We start from the raw sequence: 27,117 nt of genomic DNA on the forward strand, positions 1-27,117 counted from the left end.
ATTGACAATAGTCCTCCACTCACTTGTGAACTCGATGTTAAGAATCAATAAAAACTACAGTTAGCTTACTTGGTTTATCTCTTATACACAAAAATTTGACTAATCTCAAAATTTTAGAATACTTCGTTTCAAGTTTGAATGAATCCCTATGTAGTGGCATAACTGTCTGGTTCAGTACGCACAACCACAATCATGGGGAAGACTGCTGACTTATTGTTTGTCCAGAAGACACCTGCTGACACCCTCCACAAGAAGTGTAAGTCACAGATGATCACTGGTAAAAGGGAAGGCTGTTCATAGAGGGCTTTCATAGAGCATACTCATGGGAAGTTGAATGGAAGGGAAAAGTGCAGTAGGAAAAGGTGCACAAACAACAGGGATGGCTGCACTGATGGGTTTCCATCTTCTGGAAGCCAGGAAGACTGTTAGCGTCTAATATGAACATTGAGTTGACGAGGGACATTATAGATGAAATGATGTCCAATGAAGAAGGGACTTTAAGGCGAATGACAGGCGGCATGTCTTAACATCCAGGAGCTGTCCAGCCTGTGTGATACACTCCAAGCATAACTGGTGACAGACCCAGAGTATTCAGATCACACAGCACCACAGTCCTATGACCCAAACATATTTATACCCTGTGATATCCCATGTCTGTGGTCAGTCTGTGGCTGCATTTCTGTTTTTTTTGTATTGTTGATACTGTACTTTGTGTAATTAAAGTTTTTTTCTTCCTCAAGTAGCCATCCTTTGCTTTATTGACAGCACTAATATGAATTCTAACAGTTGTTAAATAGGGCTGTCAGCTGTGTACCAACCCAACTTCTGCACAACACAACTGATGGTCCCAACCCCCTTCAGAAGGTGAGAAATTCTACTAATGAACCCCAACACTCAAACCTGTGAGGTGAAAACCATTTCAGGTGATGACATCATGAAGCTCATTGAGAGAAGGCCAAGGGTTTGCAGCGCTGGCAACAAAGCAAAGGGTGGCTATTTTGAGGAATATAAAACAAAATATATTCACAGTTATTTCACAATTTTTTCTTTGCAACATAACTCCATATATCTTGCTTCATATTTGATGTCTTCAGTATGTATCTACAATGTAGAAAGTCGTAAAAATAAAGAAAAAACATTGAATTAGAAGGTGTGTCCAAACTTTTGATCAGAAATGTATAAATACTAACACAAATTTCCTTGTACAAATTAGATGGTTATGACTTCAAATGATTTAATAAATTGAATCCATAAAAAGGAAGGATCAAAAGAAAATCATCAGTATGACATTTCTTTTATAGCTTTCTTTTACGTAAGAGCAACATGAAGTTTTATTCTTCAAGATGAATAAACTTATTCAAGCAAAATCATCATTCAACACTTTGAGAAATTGGTATGGACTTTTATTACAGAACTATTTCATTTGACCATTATGACTTACAGCAAATTAATTGTGTACTTCTTCATCGTTGCTAATTTGCCACAAGTGATGCTCTAATTACATAATAAAACTTTATGTCATTTTTCAACAGAAGTTATTTAGGTCTGTAAGTCATGTTGTTCTACGGAGTGTTTCACAGAAATTAACAATAGAGGAAGTTGAAAGTGTTCCTGATTCTTATCTCTGATACGGTTAAGTGTGATGACGTTTTATTTTTGGAGCCTTTATTTACCACATGGGAAACACATTAACATTCCCACATCAAAAAAAAAAGGTTGCATTGATTGTCCACACAAAGAACATTTCTGATGCAGCTGGAAGAAAGGATATGTAGAAAGTACCCTTTTATGCAAAATTGTTAGTTGCACAATGGCTGTGATTTATGGTGGAATTATTGTAGAGTGGGGGAGGAGACCACCAGAGGGATGGATAGGGAGCAACTGTATAAAAGGAGGTTCTTCTTGCGTTCACCTCTACAGCTCTTCTGAAACTTCATTCCAAGTCAGAGAAACTGCAATCACAGAAACAAGAAGCCATGAGGAACCCACTGCCCTCTCTGATCTGTGTGCTGGTTGCCTTCATCTATCTGGTCACTGCCTGCCCAGATATCAGACCTCCTGAAGATTTTGACGTGCAGAGGGTAAGATCGTATTTTTTCTGTATATCCAGAAATCAATGTTGGCAACTGGAATGTGAAAGGAGAATCATGTTAAGCTGTGTTTTGAAGAAATTTGTCCAACAAAAAAATTCGGATGGATTTTTTAGTATTTGAAAGACTGGATTTTTCTTTGACTTGTAAAAGAAATATCAATCAACCTTTATTCTTCCTCCCCATCTCCAGATGGAAGGCAAATGGTACCTTACTGGCTTTGCCACCAATATGGAATGGCTCAATACTGCTAGAACCTTTTTGAAAATAGGCATAATGAGGGCAGTGCCAACTGCTGAAGGAGACCTGGACATATACAATTCCAACATGAGGTCAGTGATTGAGTTGAACTATATTTTCATATCAGAAGACAAAGAAATGGGTCAATATTCATAAATTAATCTGTCTTTTTCTTTCAAAATTTTTGTAGATCTAGTGGTTATTGCTGGAGATTGAACCATCGAGCACATAGAACTGAAACTCCAGGACGTTTCTACTTCGTAAGCAGGAGTGAGTAGTAAAACACATATCACATATACTCTAACACATATCTCCCTTTACCCCATCAAGTCTTCATTCTGATTTGTGTCCCTAAAATTTGCTCAAGTCATAACTACAGTATATACAACATCCTGACGTGTGTGTATTTGTGCGTCTGTATTCATCAGTTTGGAAAAATGAAAATGACGTGCGAATTGTTGACGTTGACTATGATGAGTATGCTATGTTCTACGCCATCAAGGCAGAGTATGGAATAGAAGAGCCTCTGACCATGCTTTTCAGTGAGTCTGCCTATATATCACTACAACAACCTTGGAGAAGCATTATGTTCTGCATTCTTTAAACCAGCTATTGTATGCAGGTCGCACCCCGAATCCCTCTTTTGAAGTGCAGGAGAAGTTCGAACAGTTGTGCAGAGAGACGGACATTCTTGATAAAAACATGCTTTTCTTGCAAAAGAATGGTATTTTCTATCTTAACACCACAAAAACATGCATACTTCCAGTTAAAACTATGATTTTTCTGACTTCTGCTTTCTAATTACAGGGGAGTGCCCTGATGTGAGGACATATCTCACTATCTGATCCTTTTCCTGGCTTTCCTCAGAAGGATGTTGTTCCGTCTCATGTAGTTTTCTAGAGCACCACAAAAGATACATGACACAGTAAAGCTTGAGCATTTTAAATGAATTTCTGCCAATCTCTATCAAAAAGTCTATAGTAAACTACAGCTCAATGACAGTGGGAAAGAATGAAGGAAGGAAGGAAGACTGTCAAAGCTGTCAATTGACTTTCCCCACTTGCGTGTGTTTTCCTCCTTGAAAAATCTGTACTATTCTTTCTTCTGCTTATCCAATTCCAATAAAATAATGATTCAGCATTTCTTTGCTCATGAAAGTTTTCTTTTAATAAATAGAATCTTGTAGCTTGGAATGGTTTCTTCAGGTATTTGGTATTTCCATGGGTACTTCAGTTTACTCCGTTATCCCTCAGAATCCTGATCTGAACAAACATTAGTTAGAATATCAAAATGGACAAACAGTTCTTTACAGGTATTCTGGCTTCCTCCTACATTTCAAAGACATCAAGAGGGGACGAGGCTGATTGATACTCTAAACTGACCGTAGGTGTGACTGTGAGTGTGAATGGTTGTCTGTGTCTACAGCATGCGTTGGCCCTACGATGGACATACGACTCATCCAGGGTGAACCTCCCCTCTTGGCTTAAAGCTGCTGGGATAGGCTCCACCCCCCACAACCCTTAACAGGATAGGTGGTAGAAAATGGATGGATGGAAATGGAAAAAACTTAAGTACAAAACAATTCAAAGAATAACTTAATAAAAACCTGCAAGTAGAAATCATTCAGTGATTTAAGAAAATAATTTTTATAAGAAGTTTTTCCACACAACAAACTCAAAATGATGTTTTTGATTTGATCTTTAGCTTGAAAAATCAAACATATAAAATACAATAAAAAAAAAAAATTCCAAACACAAGTATATCACCTAGTCCAAACAAAGAAGAAAACAGATATGTTCGAGAAGGGGCAGAAGGAAGCACAAGCTTAACTTGTCCTGCCCCCTCCTTACAATTTGAATTATCATCATCATCAATAAACAACTTATATGCGTGTTTTTGTTTGCGCTGTAGATAATTTATCATTTGCAATGCGTAGTAGCAGCTCAGTTTAGTATAACAAGATGAACTAGTACAAGGCCGACCAAGAAGTATACAACGGGATGTTCTCAGATATCACCCCTCCCCTACAGCTTACAAGACATAATAATTACAGAAGTAGCATGACACAGAGCAAGTGAAATCAACAGAATGCGTCAGACACAGACAGGACAGAGTAGTTCTGAAACAAGGAAAACAGATAAAGTTGCTTCCACAGCCTCAACGTCACCGAGACTATCAGAATAAGTGGGACAGGTACAGATGATGCTGGTACGCTGACCAGATAGAAGAATCTGCCTGATGACAACGAAGATCAAAAATACACACGTGCACGCATAAGCGATCACATAAGCACCTCCTTGTAACACATAAATACTGGAGAGATAGTTAGATCGTTGGACTTCATGCCCCAACGCCAGGGACGACGCATCTGCGTATGCTGACTCCAGGATAAGGGAAGATGATCTCCAGAGCTCTGGATTCTTTTCTGTTGATCTGAATAAATTCTTGTGAACTAACCAGAACTTGTCCTCCCAAGATTTGAACAGCGCAATATATACTCTGTGGGTCCTTCTGGTTGATTAATGGTGACTTGTTGAAAAAATTCCTACAGCGCACATCCTTTTTTTTTTATATTTTCAAATTATATCTTAATTTTTCAAATTCTCTCATAAACCTAGAAATAATAAATTGCCATTATTAAAAAAAAGAAATCACAATATCTTGTAATCTGCTTTACTTGGACACTACTCAAAGGCCTACACAGATGACAGAGTTTTTCATCTTATCCCTTTAGGAAACACAAAATTTCAGCTGCTTGTATTCGCAATCCTACTTTGTAAGGTGGTCACAGTCCAGTGATATCAAAGGTTAAAGACTTCTTGACAAATTCCTAAACTTATTTAATTAATATCTCTTGCACCTCCTCCGAAAACTCTGTTAAATATTAAAAAAAAAAAGCTGAATAAACCTTTGTAGATGTCAGCTAAAATGAGTCACTCCTTTATTGCACATTGTATGTAAATCTTTATTTTGTACCACTGATTTAATTTAATTCAAATCCCCAAAATGAGGTTGGGGGGGGGTGATCGGTATTAAAGTTTTCACCCAGCCTGCAGCACACAAGAGTAATATTAAGTTTAAGAGTTCAATATATTTAATTGAAATTTTTTTTTAGAATTGTAGAAATTGGACTATAGATTTAATTTGGGTGGCACGGTGGTGCAGTGGTTAGCACTGTTGCCTTGAAGCAAGAATGTTTCAGGCTGGAGCACAGGATCTTTCTGTGTGAGTCTCCATGTTCTCCCTGTGTCCTGTGTGGGTTCTCTCTGGTACTCCAGCTTCCTCCCACAGTCCAAAGACATCAAGAGAGGACAAGGCTGATTGATACTCTAAATTGACCGTAGATGTGACTGAGAGTGTGAATGGTTGTTTGTCTCTATGTGTTGGCCCTGCGATGGACTTGTGACCTGTCCAGGGTGAACCCCACCTCTCGCCCAAAAGCAGCTGGGATAGGCTCCACTTCCCCTGCGACCCTTGACAGGATAAGCGGTTGAAAATGGATGGATGGACGGTTTTCATTTTAAGCCCAGTAATATCAATTTTGGTACTGATTCTTTTAATTAGTTAACATGTAATGCTGTCACCACCAGCAATTTGTTGCAAGAGATGTTCTTTTATTGCATGAAATTGAAGTTTTAATCTTCTTCTGAGGGCAGTCATTTGAGTCTATAAATCCTGTATTTCCACTAAGTCTTTGAATTAAACTCATTTAAAGGAAAGTGTTCCTGATTCCTATCTCTGATATGGGTAATTATCTTTGGAGGTCTCACATAACAGTTGTATTGATTGTTCATGCAAACATCATCTTTGATGGAGGTGGGGCAAAGGGTTATCTAAGCAGTCATTTTTTTGGTTGAAGGTTCGAATTTTCTTTATGCACACCAGAGGAGGAAACCACAGTAAGACAGATTTGAAAAAGGTAATATTTTGTTGCCCTGCTGTTGTAGACTAAGTACCGTATTTTCCGCACTATAAGGCGCACCTAAAAGCCTTTCATTTTCTCAAAAACCGACAGTGCGCCTTATAAATGGATCAATATTGGTTAATTGTGGCTACCGTAGTCAGGGGGCGTCGCCGAAGTAACAGCGGTAAAAACGGTAAAGGGGAATTCCAGTCCCACACCACTTGTGTGTGTATAAAGATCCCAAAATGGCACCTTTCAAGAGACACACTTACGACGCAGAGTTCAAATTCAAGGCTATCATTCACGCAGCTACCGGTACGTATGGTCTGACTTAGCTGACTGTTTTGTTGACATTCCCTTTAGCGCAGCTCTATCTAGTGGATGCATAACGCAACCTCAGCCACTACAGTAGTTTCTATTCTATGCGCCTTATAATGCGGTGCGCCCTGTGTATGAAAACAGTTTTAAAGTAGGGCATTCATTGAAAGTGCGCCTTATAATCTTATAATGCGCCTTATAGTGCGGAAAATACGGTATGTCTGCAGAACATTCAGGCAACATGTTTTAGATTATGGTGCACAACTGCACATGCATTTTAACCCTTAGGGACCCAAGCTGATTTTGGGGTAATGTTACATCCTTTGCTTTTGAGCTATTATCTTGGTCATTATAAGGTCAATCTCTGTATGCTATTTCGTGAGACAGTCTGTGCCAGGGGTCGGCAACCTGCGGCTCCAGAGCCGCATGCAGCCCTTCAGCTTCCTCGTAGTGGCTCCCTTTTGACACTTGTATCTCACAAAAAAAAACCCACAAAAATAAAGGTTATTTTTTCATTCATATATAATTATTTGTTTATTTTGTTGCACAGTTATCTTGGAGTTTTAGTTGATACCATCGAATTTTTTTTTTTAAATAAAAGGTTTTTTGTTTATAATTTGTGGATTCAAATATACGTCACATCAATGTCTATAGCCCTTGCCTTTACCTGCTGGTGGCTTTTAAAGAGCGCAAACCCAGCAATAACCATGAATAAATCCCAAAAAAGAAAAGTCTTGTAAGAAAATAGAGATTTTAATTCAGCATGGACATATTCATTTGCCTTCGCCGCAAACGACTCTGGCTTACCTGTGTGCTTGACATGTGGCAAGAAATTGTCCAACAACAAAAAAATGTATTGTCGAAAGACATTTTCAAAACAAGCACTAAGCATTCGCTGATAAAGTACCCAACCGAAGATGAGCGAACTGCAACGAAAAGTTGAAGAGATCAAACTATCTTTTAAGTCATGGATCAGCTCTCCAGTCAACTACAGTTGCTCGTATTGTGGCAGCGCAGGAGATTGTAAGGAGTGGTACGCCATTCACAGACGGAGAATACATAAAAGAATCATTCATAAAAATCAGAGCATCTTTCTCCGACTTGAAAAACAAATAGGAAATTGTTCCGAAAATTATGGAAATGCCTCTCTTTGCGAAGACCATCAAAGACAGTACCATTAAAATTACAGCAAACATCAACAGTAAGCAAACTGATGACATCAATTCAGCTCAAGCATGTTCAAATGCATGTGATGAGTCAAGTGATGTAAACAATGTTGAGCAGACAGCACTGTTATGCAGATATGTCAACTCTGATGGGCCACATGAAGAACTTATTGAACTCATACAACTAAAGGGCCAAATGCGGGGACAGGACATTTGTGAGGCTGTTGTGAGTTGTCTAAAAGCCAAAGGAGTAAACACCACTCGAAGGGTGTCAGTGTCTACTGATGAAGCACCCAGTATGAGAGGAGCACAGAAGGGCTTTGTGAATTTACTTCAAAAGTCACTGGATCGAGAGCTGATGACCTATCAATGCATCCTCCACCAAGACGCACTGTGCACTCAAACCCCCCCCCCCCGAATGCGTGGAAGTGATGAACCTCGTCATCAAGATAGTGAACAAAATAACTGTTCAGTTTTGTTCATTGTAAGAAGTCGACAACACATATTCGGATCTTCTGCTGCACAACACATTCTGGTGGCTGTCCAGGAGAGAGGTGCTGAAATGTTTTGCTACCTGTCTGGAGCATGTGAAAACCTTCTTGGAAAGTTTTACTTTATGGTGGATATGACAAGTCACTTGAATACGCTGAGTAAAAATCTACAAGGAAAAGGAAGCACAGCCCTGGAGATGCTGGAGGATTTTTTGGCATTTGAGCGCAAGATGACAGTGTTCGCCAGAGATGCACAGAAAGGTACGCTCTCTCACTTCTCCTTCCCAAGAGAATTCAAAGAAGTGAACAATCTCATAAATTGTGATTATTTCTCCCTAGCCATTATGACAGCTGCATTTGGAGAAAGATTCAGTGAGTTCAGAAAGGAGAAACAGACTCTTTTTCCCGGTCACAATACTGGACATCGACCCATCCCTGCTGAACACATCCGCTTTCACAGGAGTAAGCAAGCCTGAGCAAGAAATTGAACTAGCTGACAGAGCGGATAAAGATTTGTGGGTTAACCTGTTCAAATCCCTGAAAGCAGATCTTGAAGAAATCACCCGTCAGAAGGCTAATATCACTGAAGAGCACAAATGGAGCGATATTGAAAAACTCCCCAAACTTGTTTTTGAAACATGGAGTGCCGTTCCTGACACGTATACGAACATGAAAAAGTACGCATTTGTAGTCCTGTCCATCTTTGGCTTCGAGCAAGTTGTCTCAAGTATGAACTCATAGTTACAACTTATATAAATCTTGTATCATCTTGAACTGGATCCATTCCATGAAAAAAACATCTCATCAGATAATCCACTCTCGAAGCCAAAGCCATTATCCAGATCACTGGAACCACTGTCTGCAGTGGCTTCTTCATGGATGAGGTGTGACACTTAAGCTGCAGTTTATTCTTAAATGGTATTCCTTTCCTGACATTGTACACTGTTCTACCAAGCGCTTCTTTTCAGCGTCCGACACTGACCTGTAGTGACCTGACTGTAGGGCTGTAATCAACCAAAGAAATTCTTGGTCGACTGAAGCCCTCAAATTTTGACGAAATATCAACTAATTTTATATATGAAAAATATAATGTGTCAACTATCAGCACAAAAGCTATTGAGGAATATTTACACAATTGTTTTTGTCACATTATAATAATTGACTGACACTATCATTTGCCCTGCGCACAGAGCGAGACAGAACAGAGGAGCTCGGCATCGGGGCTGAGACACAAATAGACTTAACTTAAAACTTTACTCTTAAACACAAAAGGGCAAGTCCACTGTAAGAATTTTTACAATTAAAACAAAAACATTATTGGGCTGAAATATTGAAATGTCAATTCCAATATGTTCATATACTCAAAACTGCTGGGGCAACCTAAGGTGGACAAGTTAGCTTACCGTTTTTAGGTGATAAGCCGTCGTGTTTGTAGTGGAGCTGTGATATGCAAACTGTTGTTTGCAAACTTTGCATTTGACTTTTTTCCATTATCTATTTTCATGAAATGCTGCCTAAAGGGTTTTCTATGGAATTTTTCCTCAGTCGATGTGAGGGTCTAAGGGCAGAGGATGTTGTTATGATGCCATATAAAGCACTTTGAGACAAACTGTTTGTGAAAACGGGCTCTACAAATAAAATTGCCTTGCCTGCCACACTGCAGATGTCTTTGACATGGTGGACGAAGACTGACTTTCAATGAAACCGTCAAAATTAAATATACAATCAAACCACCACACATTGGCCGAGTATTCTTCAGTCTGTCTGTCTCTAGTGGGTCGGGCTAATCCAAAACAGCAAAAACAAGGGGGGTGTTCAAAGATTGATTATCTGTGAAACAGGGGTGCTTTCAGTACTTTCCTCCTGATGAAATTTACGTCGCAAAAAACTAACCAATCAGAATTTTGGTCAAGCCAGAATGTATTTACTAATAAATCAACCAGTCGACTGGGACATTACAACCCTACCTGACTGATCTGCACATGCGCATTTACGGTAGCTTCTATGCATAAAATGCACATGGAGGCTAATATAAATGCGCATCTACAGTAGCTTCTGTCCGCAAAATGCATACGTCTGTGCTCTTTCGTTTTCTTGGAGAGAGTTTGAAGAAGGTTTAGTGAAGCAAAACTTTCCTATCACTCAGAAAAGAGACGCAAAGTTATGCTTATACTGGACACCCTATAGGAATTTGCAATGGTCAAAACCGATTTTGGCCGTAGTTTGTCATAGAGGAAAACACGATAACTCAGGATGTGGTCAGATATGTTGTTCTTCTCAATAATGCGACTGACAAGTACAAGTGAAATACTTGAGAAAACAAATAAAACATTATTTTGCAGTCTTTTATCAGCCTAGTTGACACGTACAGATCTGGCCGCCTCTAATTTCGAGCAATCTCATGATGGGGCCCTGACCAGTCCGTGACGGGTCCCTGCTCGGCAGTAGGCAGGTCCGTGACTGAAATGAGATCCCCCGCGATGACGTCATTGGCGCGGGGCCGACTAAGCGCCGTTTGTGGAAATTACCTGCACTGCTTTATCAGTCCACCAGGAGGAGCAGTCATTATAAGTGGTTACGTGTCTGAAAACTGCGGCTCTACTGTCAAATTCCTGCAGCATTTAATGTATACATTAACCTCTTAATGTATTTTTAAGTCCTATCAATAGTTTCTACTCAAACAAACTGAATTTGTATTAATTAAACATGTGTCTTTTCTTTACATTAATTATGAAGTCTGAGTAAACTGTACTTTTTAATAGCCTATTTTATTGTACTCATGTGATTGAGCTCAGACAACTCAGTATCCTCAAATTTTGCTTTCAAATTGGATCAATGTAATGTTGCAGAATGTATGTATTCTATATTGATTGAAAGACATATTTAGAGTTTCAGGAACTAAAAAGGTTTCTTTTGTTTGTAAAAAAAAAATTATGTTCAATAAAAAATTGGATAAATATAATGTTGCAGTTCCTGTATTTTACACAAATAAACACATAATTCACAAAAGAATCTTCTGCGTGTGTTTTTCTTTTTATTAAAACAGCTTGAAGGCTGACAGGTCATCATTGGCATTAGTATGTATCCTTCTGTTCTAGCTCAATGGGTGGTCGCCATTGGGTGACCAGTAACGGAGGTGGAGGGGTGAGTGGAGCGCTTACCTCCAGTAATTAAAAACCAATTTGTGCCACAGATATTAACATTGTGTTGCAGGATACTACAAAGACTTTGCTCAACAGGTTTTGGATAAAGTTTAAATCCAGAGATCTTGAAGCTCCGCGGTCTTCCACACAGTGTGACATCTATTTTAATTATTAGAGAGCTGCTTATCAGCAGGTCTATTCTATAGAAAATAAACTGCTAGTGGTTTGTGAACTTCACTGCATTTGTGCATTTGAAGTGATTAACTCCTGGCACATTTCATAGCTGAGTGAGTCATGCTCACGTTGATGTTCACTCCTTCAGGCATGTGTAGCACTGAGCCGGCCGCATTCACAGTAGGATGGGCTGAAAGGTCATCATTAGCATCACTGTGTATCCTTTTGTTCTAGCTCAATAAGTGGTGGCCAGGCCAAACAGGTTCCCAGCCCCCACATTGTTCTAGTGTACAGATGAACTCCTGGCACATTTCAGAGCTGGGTGAACCTGAAGTCATGCTCACGTTGATGTTCATTAGCATCATAGTGTATCCTTTTGTTCTAGCTCAATGGGTGGTGGCCAGGCCAAACAGGTTCCCAGCCCCCACATTGTCACTGAAAGAGGCCAATACAGAGAACCAATACTAATATGACTGTCTACTGGCCGTCTCATGGTCTATTTTTGCAGAGAGACGCGCGCCCGTTGTGTAATCACTGGCAAGCCCTGGAATCTCCAGATAACACGCTGCAGCAGACATGCAGAACCGGCGCAACTCTCCCACTACTCATGCTCATGCTCATGCTCACAAAAAAGCTCTGTGAAATCCTGGAGGGACAGGGATACATGTATGTACGCATACAGTATATTGTAAGAGAAAAAAATCAGGTATTATCTATTTGCAAATCGAAAATATGTATTAACGCAAAACTAAAGCAGAAGATGAATGCAGTACAGTAAAAATCTTCTGCCATCTTCTGGTGACACCCTGCAATTGAAGAGATGGGCGTGATCATAGTGGATTCTGGGCACACCCCCAAGGGGGGGGGGGGGGCTCCCAGTGGCTGGAAACTGAATGGAGACTGACTGGCAGCCGGATGGCCTCTGGATGTCAGGAGAAATTCTAGGTGGCCGGATCTGTACATGTGAAATACTCGAATAAACAAATAAAAAACTTTGTTTTGTAGTCTTTTATCAGCCTAGTTGTAAAAAGATACATTTGATGCACACGTATGTGTCGTCTAGCATTGAAAAGCTCAGTTTCTGCTCTTTCATATGTGTGCCAGATCTGGGTTTGTGAGTTATTTAGATGAGGAAAAGGGGTCCACATTAACGCACAGTTTTGTGCAAAAAATATTTATGATTAAATTCAGTCAAATTCAAAAAATATTTTCTAACAAATACTAGAATGCAAAATAAGTCATGTACCATTGTAAAGGAGCAGCTGTAGTTTCACATGATATGAGTGTGATCGAGCACTGATCAACCATTCCAGAGATAAATGAGTGCAAAGAATGTGTGTCTAAAGTCATGCAAATTTGTTATAAGTTTTTCAAGTGACACTAATAAACTCCTTCAATAGATAAAGACAGGGAGATTTTCCTTGCATTTTGTGCATACGTCCCCGCTATGAGGGGCTACAGTCTACAAGACACGTTTTATGTGTTGGGCTCGTTTTCCATTTCTATAACTGGTTAAGTAAAAAAGGACTCAGCACACACCCCCGATGAGAGAGCGGGCTGATGATAGGTGCCCAGCTTCGCATGCTGGGGTCTGTTGACCAGGAAGACTTTGATCCAGGAACAGGTGGATGGTGGGAGCCGCAGGTCAGCTAGCTTGAGGATTAGAATGTCCGGTAATATTGTATTGAAGGCTGAGCTGTAGTCTACGAAGAGCACCCTGACATAGCTTCCTCGTTTCTCCAGGTGGCTCAGTGCAGAGTGATGGGCTGTGGCTATTACGTCTTCAGTGGATCTGTTTGACCAGTATGCAAACTGATGCGGGTCCAGGGTGGAGGGGAGACAGGCTTTGATGTGTCTCAGCACCAATTTCTCAAAGCATTTTGTGATGATTGGTGTGAGTGCTACTGGGCGATAGACACTGAGCGTGGTTGTGGGTGACTTTTTAGAGACTGGGATGATGGTAGCTGATTTCAGGCAGGCTGGGATGTTGGCTTGTATTAATGACATGTTGAAAATGTCAGTGAATACTGGTGCTAGCTGGTCTGCATATGCCTTCAGCACTTTCCCTGGTACTCCATCTGGCCTGTGGCCTTCCTGGGGTTGACGGCGCGAAGTACCCGTCTAATGTCCTCCATTCCCACAGTGAATGGGGGGCTATCAGAAGTCATTGTGGGTTGGAGTGGGGGTTGGGGTGGTGTGGCTGAGTGCTGTGCCTGGGACTCAAAGCGAGCAAAGAAGCTGCTTGGCAGCCTTGATGCCTCTTCTCAGGTTGGCTCTGGCAGTGCTGTAGTTTGCCGCTTCCCCGGATCTGAAGGCTGCATCGCGGGCCTGTAGGAGTGATCGGACCTGGCTGGTCATCCACGGTTTTTGGTTGGGGTACACCTGGATTGACTTTTCCACAGTGACCATACCCATGCAGTGCTTGATGTAGTGAAGTACTGTGTCTGTGAATGTCACCAGGTCCTCATGGTGGGAAGTCTCCCACTGGGTCTGTTCAAAGCAGTCCTGCAGTCGGGGGAGGGCATCGTCAAGCCAGGTTGTAATGGTCCGTCTTGTGGGCCTTGTTTGTCAGCTGAGGGGGGTGTATGCTCGAGCCATCAACAGTGAGAGGTGGTCTGACTGTCCGAGGTGGGGGAGGGGAATGGCTCTGTATGCACTCTTGAGGTTAGAGTACACATGGTCAAGAGTCCTGTCTCCTCTTGTTGTGCATTTCACATGCTGGTGAAATTTTGGTAAAACAGTTCTGAGGTGAGCCTGATTAAAATCTCCTGCAATAATGTGAGCGCCGTGAGGGTGTGCCTGTTGGTGACTGTTAATGGCAATGAGCAGCAGTGAGAGAGTGGTTTTCACATTTGCATCCAGGGGTATATAGACGGCAGTGATGATGATGACAGCTAGCTCTCTCGGCAGAAAAAAGGGTCTGCATCTCACTGACATGAATTCTAGGTCTAGCGAACAATGTCTGTCCAGAACAGTGCTTTTGTTACACCAACCTTCATTCACATAGATTCCCCTCCTCTGTTTTTCCCGGAGTCACTGGTTCTGTCCGATCTGTGTAGCATGTGGTCAGCTAGCTGCACCGTAGCGTCGGGGATTTGACTGTGCAGCCAGGTCTCCGTGATGATCAGCGTGCAACATTGTCGGACGTAGCTATTTCCAGCCAGCTGTAATTCCAAATCGTCCGTCTTGTTAACTATGGACCTGGCGTTGGAAAGGTAGAGGCTTGGCAGCGGGGGTTTGAGTGGTTGTTTCCTTAGCCTGGTCAACAGGCCAGCTCGGCAGCCCCGCTTTTGTTTCCTCTCGTGTCGCCGCCTGCCAGACCCGATAACAATCCACGGCGATCCCGCTGGTCTCGCTATCTCGTCCAGTATGTTATGAGTGCGATGAAAATCGTTGCAAACTATCATTTTCTGCTGGAAACCGATGTCCAGTAAGTCCATTCGGTTGTAGTGGATATAAGTGTCCGGGATCAACGAACAGCACGCAAAAATACACACAAAAAAAGGTTAGTGTAGGGAGAGCTTGAAGCCGCTGCATCCTTGTGCGCCACCATGTTTTCCTCAGTCAATGGTTCTTTTCTGCTGTTTAAACCCTTGATTTAATAGGTGTGACAATCCCTTAATCTCCAAACATACGCCTGCGCTATGTTTCAGCTGCATTCTCAAGTAAAATGATCCTTTAAAAGTAGTGCTACAAGTTATGGAGGATGTTTCTGAGGTGCTACTTATGTCTGTATGGCTACAGTGTTAGCATTAGCTCAGTGTTGGGCAGCTGATTCTTGCTGCCATGACAGAGCAAGAAGTTTGTGGGGACTTATGAAAGCAGTCATCTGTGGAATCTTACAAAAGCTTGTTCATAGAATTCCTGGAGCTGCTAGATGTGTTGTGATTTGAGATGTGCAAAGGATTAAGCTGACCGAAAAAAAAACTTAATCTTCTAACCCCCTCAACTGCACTGCTGGGAGAAATGCAACATCTAGTGGCAAAATTATGGTGTTACCTGGGACAGTTTTTGTTTTTTTTAAATAGTATTTCAGTAGCTGATATGAGAATTGCCTTAGTGGTCAGGCTACAGAAAGTCTGTCTGGTCTTGTTTGTAATTCCCCAGCAGTAAATTGATAACGAAGCAAATTTGATGAACCTTATTCTGAGTACGTTTGTCTTCTCAAATGTCATTGCTTGTTTTACAGTATGCATATGCAACAAAGTGCATAATTTTTTTTAAGTGTTTGTACATATGGATTCTTGCTTATGTACTGCATATATGTAGTAGATTGTATATAACCTATTTGATTCATTTGAATCTGAAACCTGTGAGGATGTGTGTTTTTTGTGTTTTTGGATTTTCACATGTATATATATCATCACAAGCGATTTGAAATTGTCAACACGAGAGTATTCCACATGTGAACTTGAACATCATGTGCTTTTTGGACAGTTGTTCTGAAATATTTTTGGGGAATTTGTATTTATTTATTTTACTTATGGTGACACAGGAAGTTAAAACTACATATTAGGGTTAATTGATTAAGGGTTGAGGGGGGCTGCAGCCGATCCCAGCTGACACAGAGGCGGGGTTCTGGATGGGTCGCCAGTCCGTCGCAGGGCCATCAGGAGCAATAAGGGGCTCAGTATCTTGCTCAAGGACACTTCGAAATGGTCACCAGGGGAAGTGAGGATTGAACAGCAACCCTTCAGTTGCTAGACAGCCACACTACCTCTGAGCCATGCCACCCTTCTTTTCTTTCGTCACGAACATTGTTACATCGAATTTGGTCATTTGTTTGGACAAAGCATTAATTTAATTATGCTACACGATGTTTCACTTTAACAAAATGTTCTGCTTCAGGTCATATTTGTTGGTGTTTAGCCTCTGAGATGACATATTCAATGTGATTAAATATAAAGTTTCTTTTTGACTTAACAAATGGCAAATGGAGGAACCTACATGGTCGCGTGTTCTGGCAGCAACCCAAAATATTAGACCATAATAATACAAAATAAAATATTAGGGCTTACCTAGTTTGTACTGTACAAATACAGATGGCGCGAGCCACCATGGTCATGGGACACACTAAGTCCCTCTGGGACCATTCAGTATCCTGTCATACTGCTCTAATTTTCATGAGCCAAGTACAAAGATTATTTCTGATCAAATAAAACTGTGACCTAATAACCTTTTCAATCCAGGAACCACTCTGCCTCATCAAATCAGCCCACATGAGAAGCTAAAGTCAAACCCAGTGCACCACTTCAGCTTCAAGCTTCTGTTTTCAATGACTGCACCTCCTGGTGGATAGATAATGTAATGCAACTCTGTTAACATTTGGTAAAGGCTTATCAAGTCCGGCCCACGTTCTTGACGTTATTACAGGTAAGGCAAAGACCCAGCCAGATCACAGTAGGACCCCAAGAAAGATCAGCCGAGGGGGCCATCACGGTTTTCGCACAGTGGTTACGTAAACAGTAAGCCGATGAGAATTTTGTCTCCTCTGGGGCTGAATATTTCGAGAACTAATCTGTGCTTTACATATTATACAATCAACTTGATATCATGATACTGCCATTGATGTCACGTTAATTATCCTAAAGCACTTACTTTATGCAAGACTGAACAATAAACAAGGTGACTCAAATACGTCTTTAATTCAATAAACTCATGTTGATAATAAAGCCTAAAATTGAACTCAATGGGATAAGAGACCTGAGTTAGTGTTTACAAGCTGGACCATTTACCATCTAGTGGCAAAATTATGGTGTTACCTGGGACAGTTTTTGTTTTTGTTTTTTAAAATAGTGTTTCAGTAGCTGATATGAGAATTGAGTTAGTGGTCAGGCCACAGAAAGTCTGTCTGGTCTTGTTTGTAATGCTCCAGCAGTAAATTGATAACGAAGCAAATTTGGTGAACCTTATTCTTAGTATGTTTGTCTTCTCAAATGTCATTGCTTGTTTTACATATCCCATATCTATCTATCTATCTATCTATATTCAGTAACATATTTATGACACATTTTTAACTTTTTTTTCTGTCCATCTCTGACAATGCAATTTTGCATAGAAAGTAACGAAGCATTTTTGCACAGTACTGTATTTTAGCAAAATGTTGAAGTATCTGTATTTTCAGTGCTTTTTTATTTTCGGAGACTTTGCATCTTTATTTCGCTACATTTCATATGAAATGCCCTTTTATTCGATTACATTTACCTGAACTCATCCATTTCTAGTGAGTCTGACAAAGATATTTTGTCATTGAAATCATGACAGAAAAGTGAATGTACATGAAACCGTCACCTTCGAGAGAACTATATCATATGTTTTCCAGAGAAAATGACAAGCCTGTTTTATTACCACGTGAAGTCTTGGTGGCAAATACAAAGGACTAATGAAGCATAGCCTATTACAGTGAGTTATCATAGCTGAGTGGGGAGAGTTCAGATCTCCTTCACTGAAGACGAAATTAAAATCCCATGTGGTCTTTCAGACAATTAAATGTACCACATGCTCTACTCATTAACTTTTGAAGAAATATATATGTAAATATCAAATGGACAAAAAAGTGAGTAAACTTTAGCCTTTTATGTACATAGCCTTAACTTGTGATTAAAATAAAAGATTCAGGTCGATAGCAATCATAAAAGAACTGACTTAACATAGCAGAAATTCAAATCTGAAGGGAAATACAAAAAGTTAAATTTGGCATTAAAAAAATTAAATGGTTCACTTTGATGTTTTCTACTGCATTAAATTCAAATGCATGTTCTCTTTCAAGTGGGCTTATCTGGGTATGTGCTTCCCGTTGTCCCCTGAAGTCTTTGAACAAGTCGTTGAAAGGACCATGTTCCTGATTCTTATCTCTGATTTTGTAAGTGTGGTGAGTTTTTATTTTTGGAGCTTTCATTTGCCTCATGGGAAAAACTTTGGGGTTTAGTACTTCCACACAAAACGTTGAATTGATTGTCCATGCAAGCCCAAACATCTTTGATGGAGATGGGAGAACGGCATGTTGAAAGAACCCTATTATGCACATGTGCCAGTTGTGTAATGGCACCCATTTTTGGTTGAAGGTCAAAATATCTGTTATGCAGAGTGGAGGAGGAGACCACAGCGGAGGGTTGGATATCGAATAATGGTATATAAGGAGCCCCTACTTGCCTTCACCTCTTCACCACTCCTGACTCTTCCCTCTATGCCAGAGAAGCTGAGATAACAGAAAGAAGACGCCATGAAGAACGCACTGCCCTCTCTGATCTGTGTGCTGGTGGCCTACATCTATGTTGCTGCTGCCTGCCCAGATATCAAACCTGTTCCAAATTTTAATGTGCAGAAGGTAAGAACATATTTTGCCTCAATATCCAAAAATCTATTTTGGCAACTGTAAAGTTAAAGGGACATAATATGTAGCTGTATTTTGAAGAAATCTGTCTGATGAGAAGTTCTGATTAGTGTTTCTGTATCTGAAGAACTGACTATAATTTTTCTTTGATCATTTAATATCAATCTTTCTTCTTCCCTCCCGTCCCCAGATGCTCGGGAAGTGGTACCTCGTTGGCTTTGCTACGGATCAGGATTGGTTTATGGCCACCAAGAGAGATTTGAAGGGAAGCACCATCAGGGCAGTACCAACAATTGAAGGAGACATGGACCTCTACAATTCCAACATGGGGTGAGTGATTAATTGTAAACTATATGGTCAAATCTGAAAATACAGATCTATTTATAAATGTTGAACCCTGTTTTTTATCCATTTTGTTTTAGAGATGATGGCTTGTGCTGGAGACTAAACTACCGTGCATACAGATCTGACACTCCAGGACGTTTTGTCTTCAAAAGCAAGCGTAAGTAGAAAATATCTCAAGATTGTAAAAACCCCTACCCAAATTTCACTATACCCTGATTATGGTCTGTGTCCCTAAAATTGGCTTAAGTCATATCTAAGGTATATTCAACATCTAGATCCGTCTGTCTATGTGTTTGTATTCATCAGTTTGGGAAAATGACAATGACATGCGAATTGTTGACACTGTGTACGACCGGTATGCAATGGTCTATGCCATCCAGTCAAAGGACGGAATGGATGAGGCTCTCACCATGCTTTGGAGTAAGTTTGCCCATTTCACAATACTACACTCCTCTGGGGAATCATTGTGTTTCACATTTCTGGTGGATTCAAAATATGGCAGAAAGTAAAACTACGTACTGTATTCAGGCCGCAGTCAGGATGTCCATCCCAACCTGCAGCAGAAGTTTAAACGGTTGTCCATAGAGACAGGCATTCATCCCGACAATGTTATGATCTTGGAAAAGAATGGTAATCTTATTATTATTTAAATACAAATATACATGCACACTTCTTGCAAATGCATTGTGGCTGTTCCTGACTTCTGCTTCATGTGTTCCTCATTACAGCTGAATGTAATGATGTGAGAACGATTCTCCACATGTAATCCTGTCCCTGGCTTACATCTCAGGAGAGCATCATTTCTACTCATGGCAACGTCTTGAGCATCTGAAACACTACTTGTGACACAATAAAACTAAAGCAGTTTACTAAAATCCCCGCTAATCTCTCTTAAAACCTCTCCAGCTTGCACTTGAACTACAGCTCAATGACAGTGAGCAAGAGCGATGGAGGAACGGAAGGAAGGAAAAAAACTGAAAGCTGTCAGTTTACTTTTGGCACTTGTGCATAATCTAATTCTGCTCACTTCTACTTTGTCTTTTGCTTTTCTTAAACCCAATAAAAGAATAAATCAGCATTTTTCAGCTCACCATTTTTTCCCCTCCATTTACACACTTTTGGCATGGAATGATAGTGACGAGACATTTGGTATTTCCATACACAATTCAGTTTACTTAAGGGTCACAGAGGGCTGAAGCCTATCCCAGCTGCCTCAGGCAAGAGGCAGGGTACACCCTGGACGGGTCACCAGTCCATTGCAGGGCCAACACATATAAGAAGCTTTCACACTGGCCACGAGCCACTAATTTGCCCATCTTTTTTGCTTGGTGTGAGGTGGGCAGAGGCATAGATGATGACACAAACTCACATAACGTTCACCAGTTCTCCCGCATCAAACACCTCAAGTGTGCTAACCACATAACCCTTTGCCCCACCTCCAGCAAAGACGATGTTTGCATGGACAATAAATACAACTGTTATGTGAGACTTCCAAAGATAATTACCCATATCAGAGATAGGAATCAGGAACACTTTCCTTTAAATGACTTTAATTCAAAGAAGAACAAGATTTATAGACTCAAATGACTGCCCTCAGAAGAGAATAAAAACTTCAATTACCTGTGGGTATTTGTTGTACTGTTTCACCCATAGTTCTGTTGGGTTTACTTAAGTATCGCTTTGTTGTAGTATGTATAAATATTAGTGTGAGTTTGTGGTAACAGTGTGTTAATAGCTGCGTTTACGTGTGTAATTGTTTGGAATGCATCGCGGTTATCTCATCTTGTCTCATGTTTGCTGTGTGTTGGTGCTTATACATATCATAAATGTGACGGTACAGTTTAATTGTTGTAGCAATGGCTACTACTAGCACCATAAATGCTTGTTCCTTTATAGCCATGCAACGTGGACATGCCTTTACTCAGGCTTGCTGTACCGCCTACTGGCGCCATTTATATTTACAGAAAGTGTGACTGCGTGAACAGATCATACGTTTGTTGTTAATTATTATTGTAGAAGTTAGTGATTGTGGATATGTGTGATTATATTTGTCATTTAGTGTTTGATTTGAATACTAAGTATTTCCGCATTTCAGTTTTTCTTGACAGAACCACACACATAGAAATATTCAATCACCATCACTCACAATCTCCTGATAATCTTGTTTCATCAATAAAGTTGACAATTGGAGTGTACCAACGTTTCAAGCATTCTGATCGATGCACCACTGTGGCTACTAACTACATAATAGTCAGGGACTAGACGCCATACAAAACAAGCATCGATACCAAAGGTAGATATTACTCTGATAAAATTAAGTCCATAGTCCAATTTCTACAATTCTCTTGCTGGCCTGGGAACACCTCAGAATCCCCCAATTGGAGCTGGCCAATATGGGAAGTTTGGAGTTGCTACCTCTGTGACCTGATTTTGGATATGCAATTTAAGATGGATAGATGAATGGATCACTGCACCATTATTGAGAGGGATAACTTTGTCCCTTTAAGAGTAATGAAAATGCCACGACTGTCAAATCCAGTCCAATGACAGTAAACCCCTGGTACACAAAAGCAATATTAAGTTTCAATTTTCCCAAATTTTGATATTGTCTTTCTCCTCTCTGAATTCTCCTCCAGCTCCAGGGTCAGAATTTATCTACAGCCATTGCTGAGCAGTTTTTGCTTTGTTTTAGGGTGGCAGCTGTTAATAGAGTAAAAAGATAATAAGTGAATAAATTTTTATTTAATAAATTAGATGATTAATTCATAACTACCAAAATGAAATTGCATTTTTCATTTTTATCTTGAAATTGTACAAACATTAAATATAAACCTTTTTCCTGAAATGCGGAAATATAAATACAATGAAAATGAGGTTATAAAGTTCTCTACATATACTGTATATAAACCTTCCAGTGAATATAATGACACAAAAAAAGAATCTAGAGAGTACAATGGTTAGATCAATCTGCAATGGTTGGAAAATGATAGTTTCAAGATGAGTAAAGATGACAGGCACACAATTATGCACGGACTGGCCTTCCACAAAGGGCTAGTGTATAATTTCTAACAAAAAATACAAAGTTACAAAAACAAAGTTTGTGAAGACAAACACAGACAAGCACAAAGAGGAAAACTGAGGCCAACATGTATTGACTCTTCAGTTACCATCCGGGTCGGACAATCTACCGTAAATTCCGGACGATAGAGCGCATCGTTATATAAGCCGCAGATGCTTATTTTAGGGGAAAAAATTCAACTTTGTACACGTATAAGCCGCACTGGTAAATAAGCCGCTGTGTACGGCAGAAACACCTCGGCCGCCCGTTCTCGCGTTTTGACCCAGTCTTCCAGAGCGTTTTCAAGTCTGGGCCATCTGCTATTATGACCTCTGAAAGCTTTTGTAGTCTTTTTGCATTGGGTCAGTTCGTCATGTTGCCGCCTCCAGCGTCTCACCATCGATTCGTTTATGCCAAACTTACGTGCTGCAGCTCTATTTCCATCTTTAACCGCCAGACTGATTGCCTTTAACTTGAAAGCTGCATCATAAGCATTCCTTCTTCTGCTCTCCATCTTGAGGGTGAGTACAAATGACTGAAAATATCATGTGATGCTCTTTTTACACTGCACCGCGGCATGGACTGGACGCTCCAAGTGCAGTACTTAGAGAAATTACCATAACATTTGGCTCGGAATTTCCCTAAGTACGGTACTTGGAGCTACCATCAGGAACAATAGGGAATTACTGCCCGCTGCCGCTGCCCGCCACACCCCAGGGTGAAGGTAAAATCCTCGTATAAGACGCACCGGAGTATAAGCCGCGGGGCATTAAGCGTTGAAAAAAAGTCGCGGCTTATAGTCCAGAATTTACGGTACTCAGTCTCATATCATCACCTTCTTGGAATAATTGCTTAAGTCATTTTTTGTTGCCAAAATCAACTCCTTCTGATGTTTTGTCAGTTTTCTGTGTTTTCTGCAAAACTTGAAAAGCCGAAGATAGGTCTTCTTCATGCTTGTCATATCATAATATTATATATATATATATATATATATATATATATATATATGAAGTCATATCACATGATATCCAAATCTGTAAACTACATCACTGACAGAAAAAAGGTGATTTGTTTCCCAAGCAGGAGTGTCTTACCTGCTTGTTTTTTTACCTTTGTTCTTGAAAAAACTTACTGAAAACATTTCAAAATTAAAATCTCAAAATTGATTATTTGTACTGTCGCAGAACAAGATATTCCAATAAATGTGAACAGATCTAGAAACAAATCTGTGTCTGGATGTTTTCAGATTAAATCTAATGGTTGCACCACATGATATTTGAATACCTCAACTAAAAGGAAAATCCAAACCTGCATTTCAAAGTCTTGTCTTCATCATAGATTTACACACTTGCTGAACCACTTTCGAGCCATAAGCTACTTCAAACTCTCAAACTTTACCAGATTTGTTTGTTAGTTTAGAGGACTAAGAGCACTGGCCTCACTGACACATTTCTTTACGGTTTCTCTTGCATTTATGTGCCAGTCCAGCAAGTGGCAGTAATGCACCTGAAATCTGTTTACTGACATCCACAAAAGAAGGAGCAGCTGGTAACAAGCCTTTAGCTGAAGCCACATAATTCTGAGTATGAGGAAAATGTGGACAATGGTACAACTGTCTTTCAAATACTGACCAGGTTTAGGAGACAAGTAAGTTGCCTATCCCTAACCCTTGTTCATGAAATCATATTAGTGATGTGACTTACTGTACACATAAATCTAGGGCTGCACAATTTATTGAATTTCAACGTCGATCACGATTTAACATGATACTGACATTTAAAATGTGTGCTGCACCAACACAACGCTGCAAACCAAACCAAGTGCTCCCAACTTTACAAAAGATCAGAAATTGTTGAAACACAAATGTAAAGGCTGAAAGAGCAGAAGAGGATGAGCTTGTCCCTTGAATTGGTTCATCATCTGTTGTTTGGAATTATTTTAGATTTAGGGTAAGTGATGTTGACCAAAAACAAGTCAATATGCAAAGAGTGAATTAGGGTTGTGTCTACGTTGCTAAGCAACACAACTAACTTGTTCAACCAATTGCAGACACACCATAAAGTTTTTAATTTACATTTGGTACCATGAAAAGTGGGCCACAGTAGGAGCTCATTTGCAATACTCATGGAAAGAATTTCTGTACTTACGCTTCCCTGGACCCATCAGAAAGATGCTAGTAGCAACAGCAACTGTCATGCAGCGGTGGTGCCTCTCCATGGCTCAGAGAAAGCGTGGCCGCCTTGTAAACCAAGGGTCGCTGTTCCGATCCTCACTTCCCTCGGCGAGCATGCTGAAGTATGAGTACTGAGCCCCTAATTGCTCCTAGTGGCCCTGCAACAGACTGGCGACCTCCGAGGTGAACCCCGCTTCTCGCCAAACGTCAACGGAGATAGGCTTGACGGAGTAGCGGTATAGAAAATGGATAGTAGAATAAAATCGAGGCTTCTCTGGGGGGGGGGGGGGGGGGGGACGACTCCTCAGCACTCTGTCAAAGAAGATAATAAACAATCATGAATATCCTAGGGTGACCATATTTTGATTTCCAAAAAAGAGGACACTCGGCCCGGCCTACGTCACACATAACATAAGCGTCGGTCAATTTCAACACATGCTAATTGGTCCCGTGAAAAAACGATGGAAACCGGACATTTTCATGAATTTATAAAACACCCCCGGACAGGCTGTAAAAAGTGGACATGTCCGGGCAAAAGAGGACGTTTGGTCCCCCTAGAATATCCCGTCTTATAACCATAAATGTTCATATCAGATTCACTCAGGAAATTGACAGAAAACAACTGCTTCAGCATGCTAGGGCTAAAGCTAACTGGCAAGCAGCGGCTATAGCGTATGCTAATTTAGCACAATTACTCACTGAAAACGTATCCCAAACTTCTCTTTATCGTCCGTGTAATGTGGTATTTGCTCGCAAAAAAAAAAACTCCGCTTATAAATTTGATAATTTAAATTAGTTATCAACAAATAATGGACTTACAAACCGCATTTGAAATATATCAATTACTAGCGGTCCAGCGCCAAGGTATCCGGGGAAGTTTTCGTCCTGCCCCCGTGAACGCGGGAGGTCACCCGGCTACTCGCTCCTTGACACAGATAGGCTGATGGTACCAGATGGACACCTGGCTAACCAATACACAAATAGGAAAGACATGGTCAGTTCAAGGCCCACGCAAAACAGAGGCAATTGACAATGATGCGCAGTTTACTTCATACTGGTAATAATTTTGCTGTCCATAATTCAAAATCTGCGAGGATTATTTATTAAAACATGCAAGGGTAATTGTTGATTAAAAATCTATTTTTGAAAACATGTAAACAGAAATTATAAGCTTCTACATAAACTAGCCAGGCGCTACTGGTAAAGAGATTGCATCATGTGGTGCTTTCAAGTGCAAAAGTAGAACAGCACTCGAGAATATGAATAATAGAGGTTTTGAATTACACCTAATCATGATGAGTAAACACCACATTTGCTAAAACACAAAGCTGTACATCTACAAGAAAATACATTTAAACACATAATAGCCTGTCAATATAGTTCAATAACAATAAAGAGTGAATGTGGGTTCTTCTTCTACCTGTAATTTGGACACAGCATTTTTCCTGCTCTGTAAGTCACAACTAATATTTCAGGGGAAAATAAGACTTGTATGTAACATAAAAAGACATTTAGCTTTATCTTCGAGAATTTCCTCTACAAAGACAGGCAAATATTGAGGTATATGTAATAAAGACATATACAGTGACAGACTGTGTTGATGATATTATAACCTAAAATTCACATCTATTTATGTAAATTTTCATCAAAATGTCTCTTATTTTCAATAGATATAATCACGTCCTGCGAAGGCTATGAAGGCGGAACCACTGTGTTGAATGGCCCCGGCACTGGGACTGGCGAGGAGCTGCTCTGCGGGGTTTGCGGCTCATCCAAAGCAGGAACACCAGTTGGCTGGGGCATAGACAGCCCAGCTGAAACAGTCTCTGGACAAGAAAAAAGGAGAATAGGAGGTGGCTGTAGTGATGTCTGCCCAAGTAGAACAGGAGGTGGCTGTTTGGGTGCACAAAGGGTCCTTGGGAGAACACCTGGAGTCACAGGGAGGGCACATCGAGTCTCTGGGGGTGCACACAGAGCCACTAGCGGGTGCATATGGAGAGTCTGGCAGATTGGAAGGGGGGTTCAGGGCACGATGATTACTATGGCGTTCAGTGGTTCCATCTCGTGGAAGACCACGATAGATTGCCAAGGATGTCACCTCAAAACTGGACTGGAGGAGTACGCTGGAGGCCTCATGGTTTTTCTGCTTGTCTCCTGTAAAACTCAAAATTTTTTATATTTCCCTCAGGCTGAGGGTCACAGGAGAGACTGGTTGAGGTGGAGTGACAGCAGAACATTACCAAACAGATGAGAGCCCCAAAAAAATAAGGTTCGCTGAAAGAGATTTGTCGGTTACCCCGAGGTCTTTCCAAGACTCTACACGTGTTTGCTGGGTCCAAGTCTGGTCGGGTCCTTCTCTAAGATTTTGTAGAAGTAGTACCTAAAAATAGTGATGGCAAGGAGGCAGGAGAAAAGAAACTCAGAAAATGCATAATGTGAAAATAAACTAAACATAACTTGTTAGAATGTGGTTAAAACAAGGACAGGTTGGTGTTACCAACAGGCAGGGTGACACGAGAATCTGATGATAACCGACACAGACAATCAGAGGAAAATACAAACACGGCTTATCACACAAGACACATGGGTGGAAGAACACGAGGGCAGGGGAGCAGCCACTGAACTGATGAGACACAGGGTGAAGACTCAAAAAGGTGCAAATAGAGAGAGAGAGAGAGAAAG

General features: G+C 40.6%; 2 protein-coding genes and 1 long non-coding RNA gene across 3 annotated transcripts; 2 read left to right on the plus strand and 1 right to left on the minus strand.

Moving 5' to 3' along the window:
* Positions 1-1,648: 1,648 nt before the first annotated feature.
* Positions 1,649-25,380, minus strand: LOC147241745 (uncharacterized). Its single transcript, XR_015110884.1, has 3 exons — positions 25,255-25,380; positions 24,410-24,747; positions 1,649-1,952 (listed from the first exon to the last, which is right to left on the minus strand). It is a non-coding gene; the product is annotated as an uncharacterized LOC147241745 (long non-coding RNA).
* On the plus strand, positions 1,908-3,464 carry LOC147241746 (lipocalin-like). Its single transcript, XM_086191333.1, has 6 exons — positions 1,908-2,081; positions 2,283-2,422; positions 2,521-2,600; positions 2,759-2,872; positions 2,953-3,054; positions 3,138-3,464. Exons 1-6 carry the CDS (start codon positions 1,977-1,979, stop codon positions 3,173-3,175), a joined length of 579 nt encoding a protein of 192 aa, XP_086047459.1. The 5' UTR covers positions 1,908-1,976; the 3' UTR covers positions 3,176-3,464.
* Positions 18,703-20,282, plus strand: LOC147241747 (lipocalin-like). The gene is made up of 6 exons (XM_086191550.1): positions 18,703-18,853; positions 19,050-19,189; positions 19,282-19,361; positions 19,511-19,624; positions 19,733-19,834; positions 19,933-20,282. The coding sequence occupies exons 1-6, from the start codon at positions 18,749-18,751 to the stop codon at positions 19,968-19,970; spliced, it is 579 nt and encodes a 192-aa protein (XP_086047676.1). The 5' UTR covers positions 18,703-18,748; the 3' UTR covers positions 19,971-20,282.
* Positions 25,381-27,117: the final 1,737 nt, after the last annotated feature.

Source organism: Aulostomus chinensis, chromosome 21 (genome assembly GCF_037954235.1).
Source record: "Aulostomus chinensis isolate RoL2024-O1b breed Wild chromosome 21, RoL_Achi_v1.0, whole genome shotgun sequence".
Lineage (NCBI taxonomy): Eukaryota > Metazoa > Chordata > Actinopteri > Syngnathiformes > Aulostomidae > Aulostomus > Aulostomus chinensis.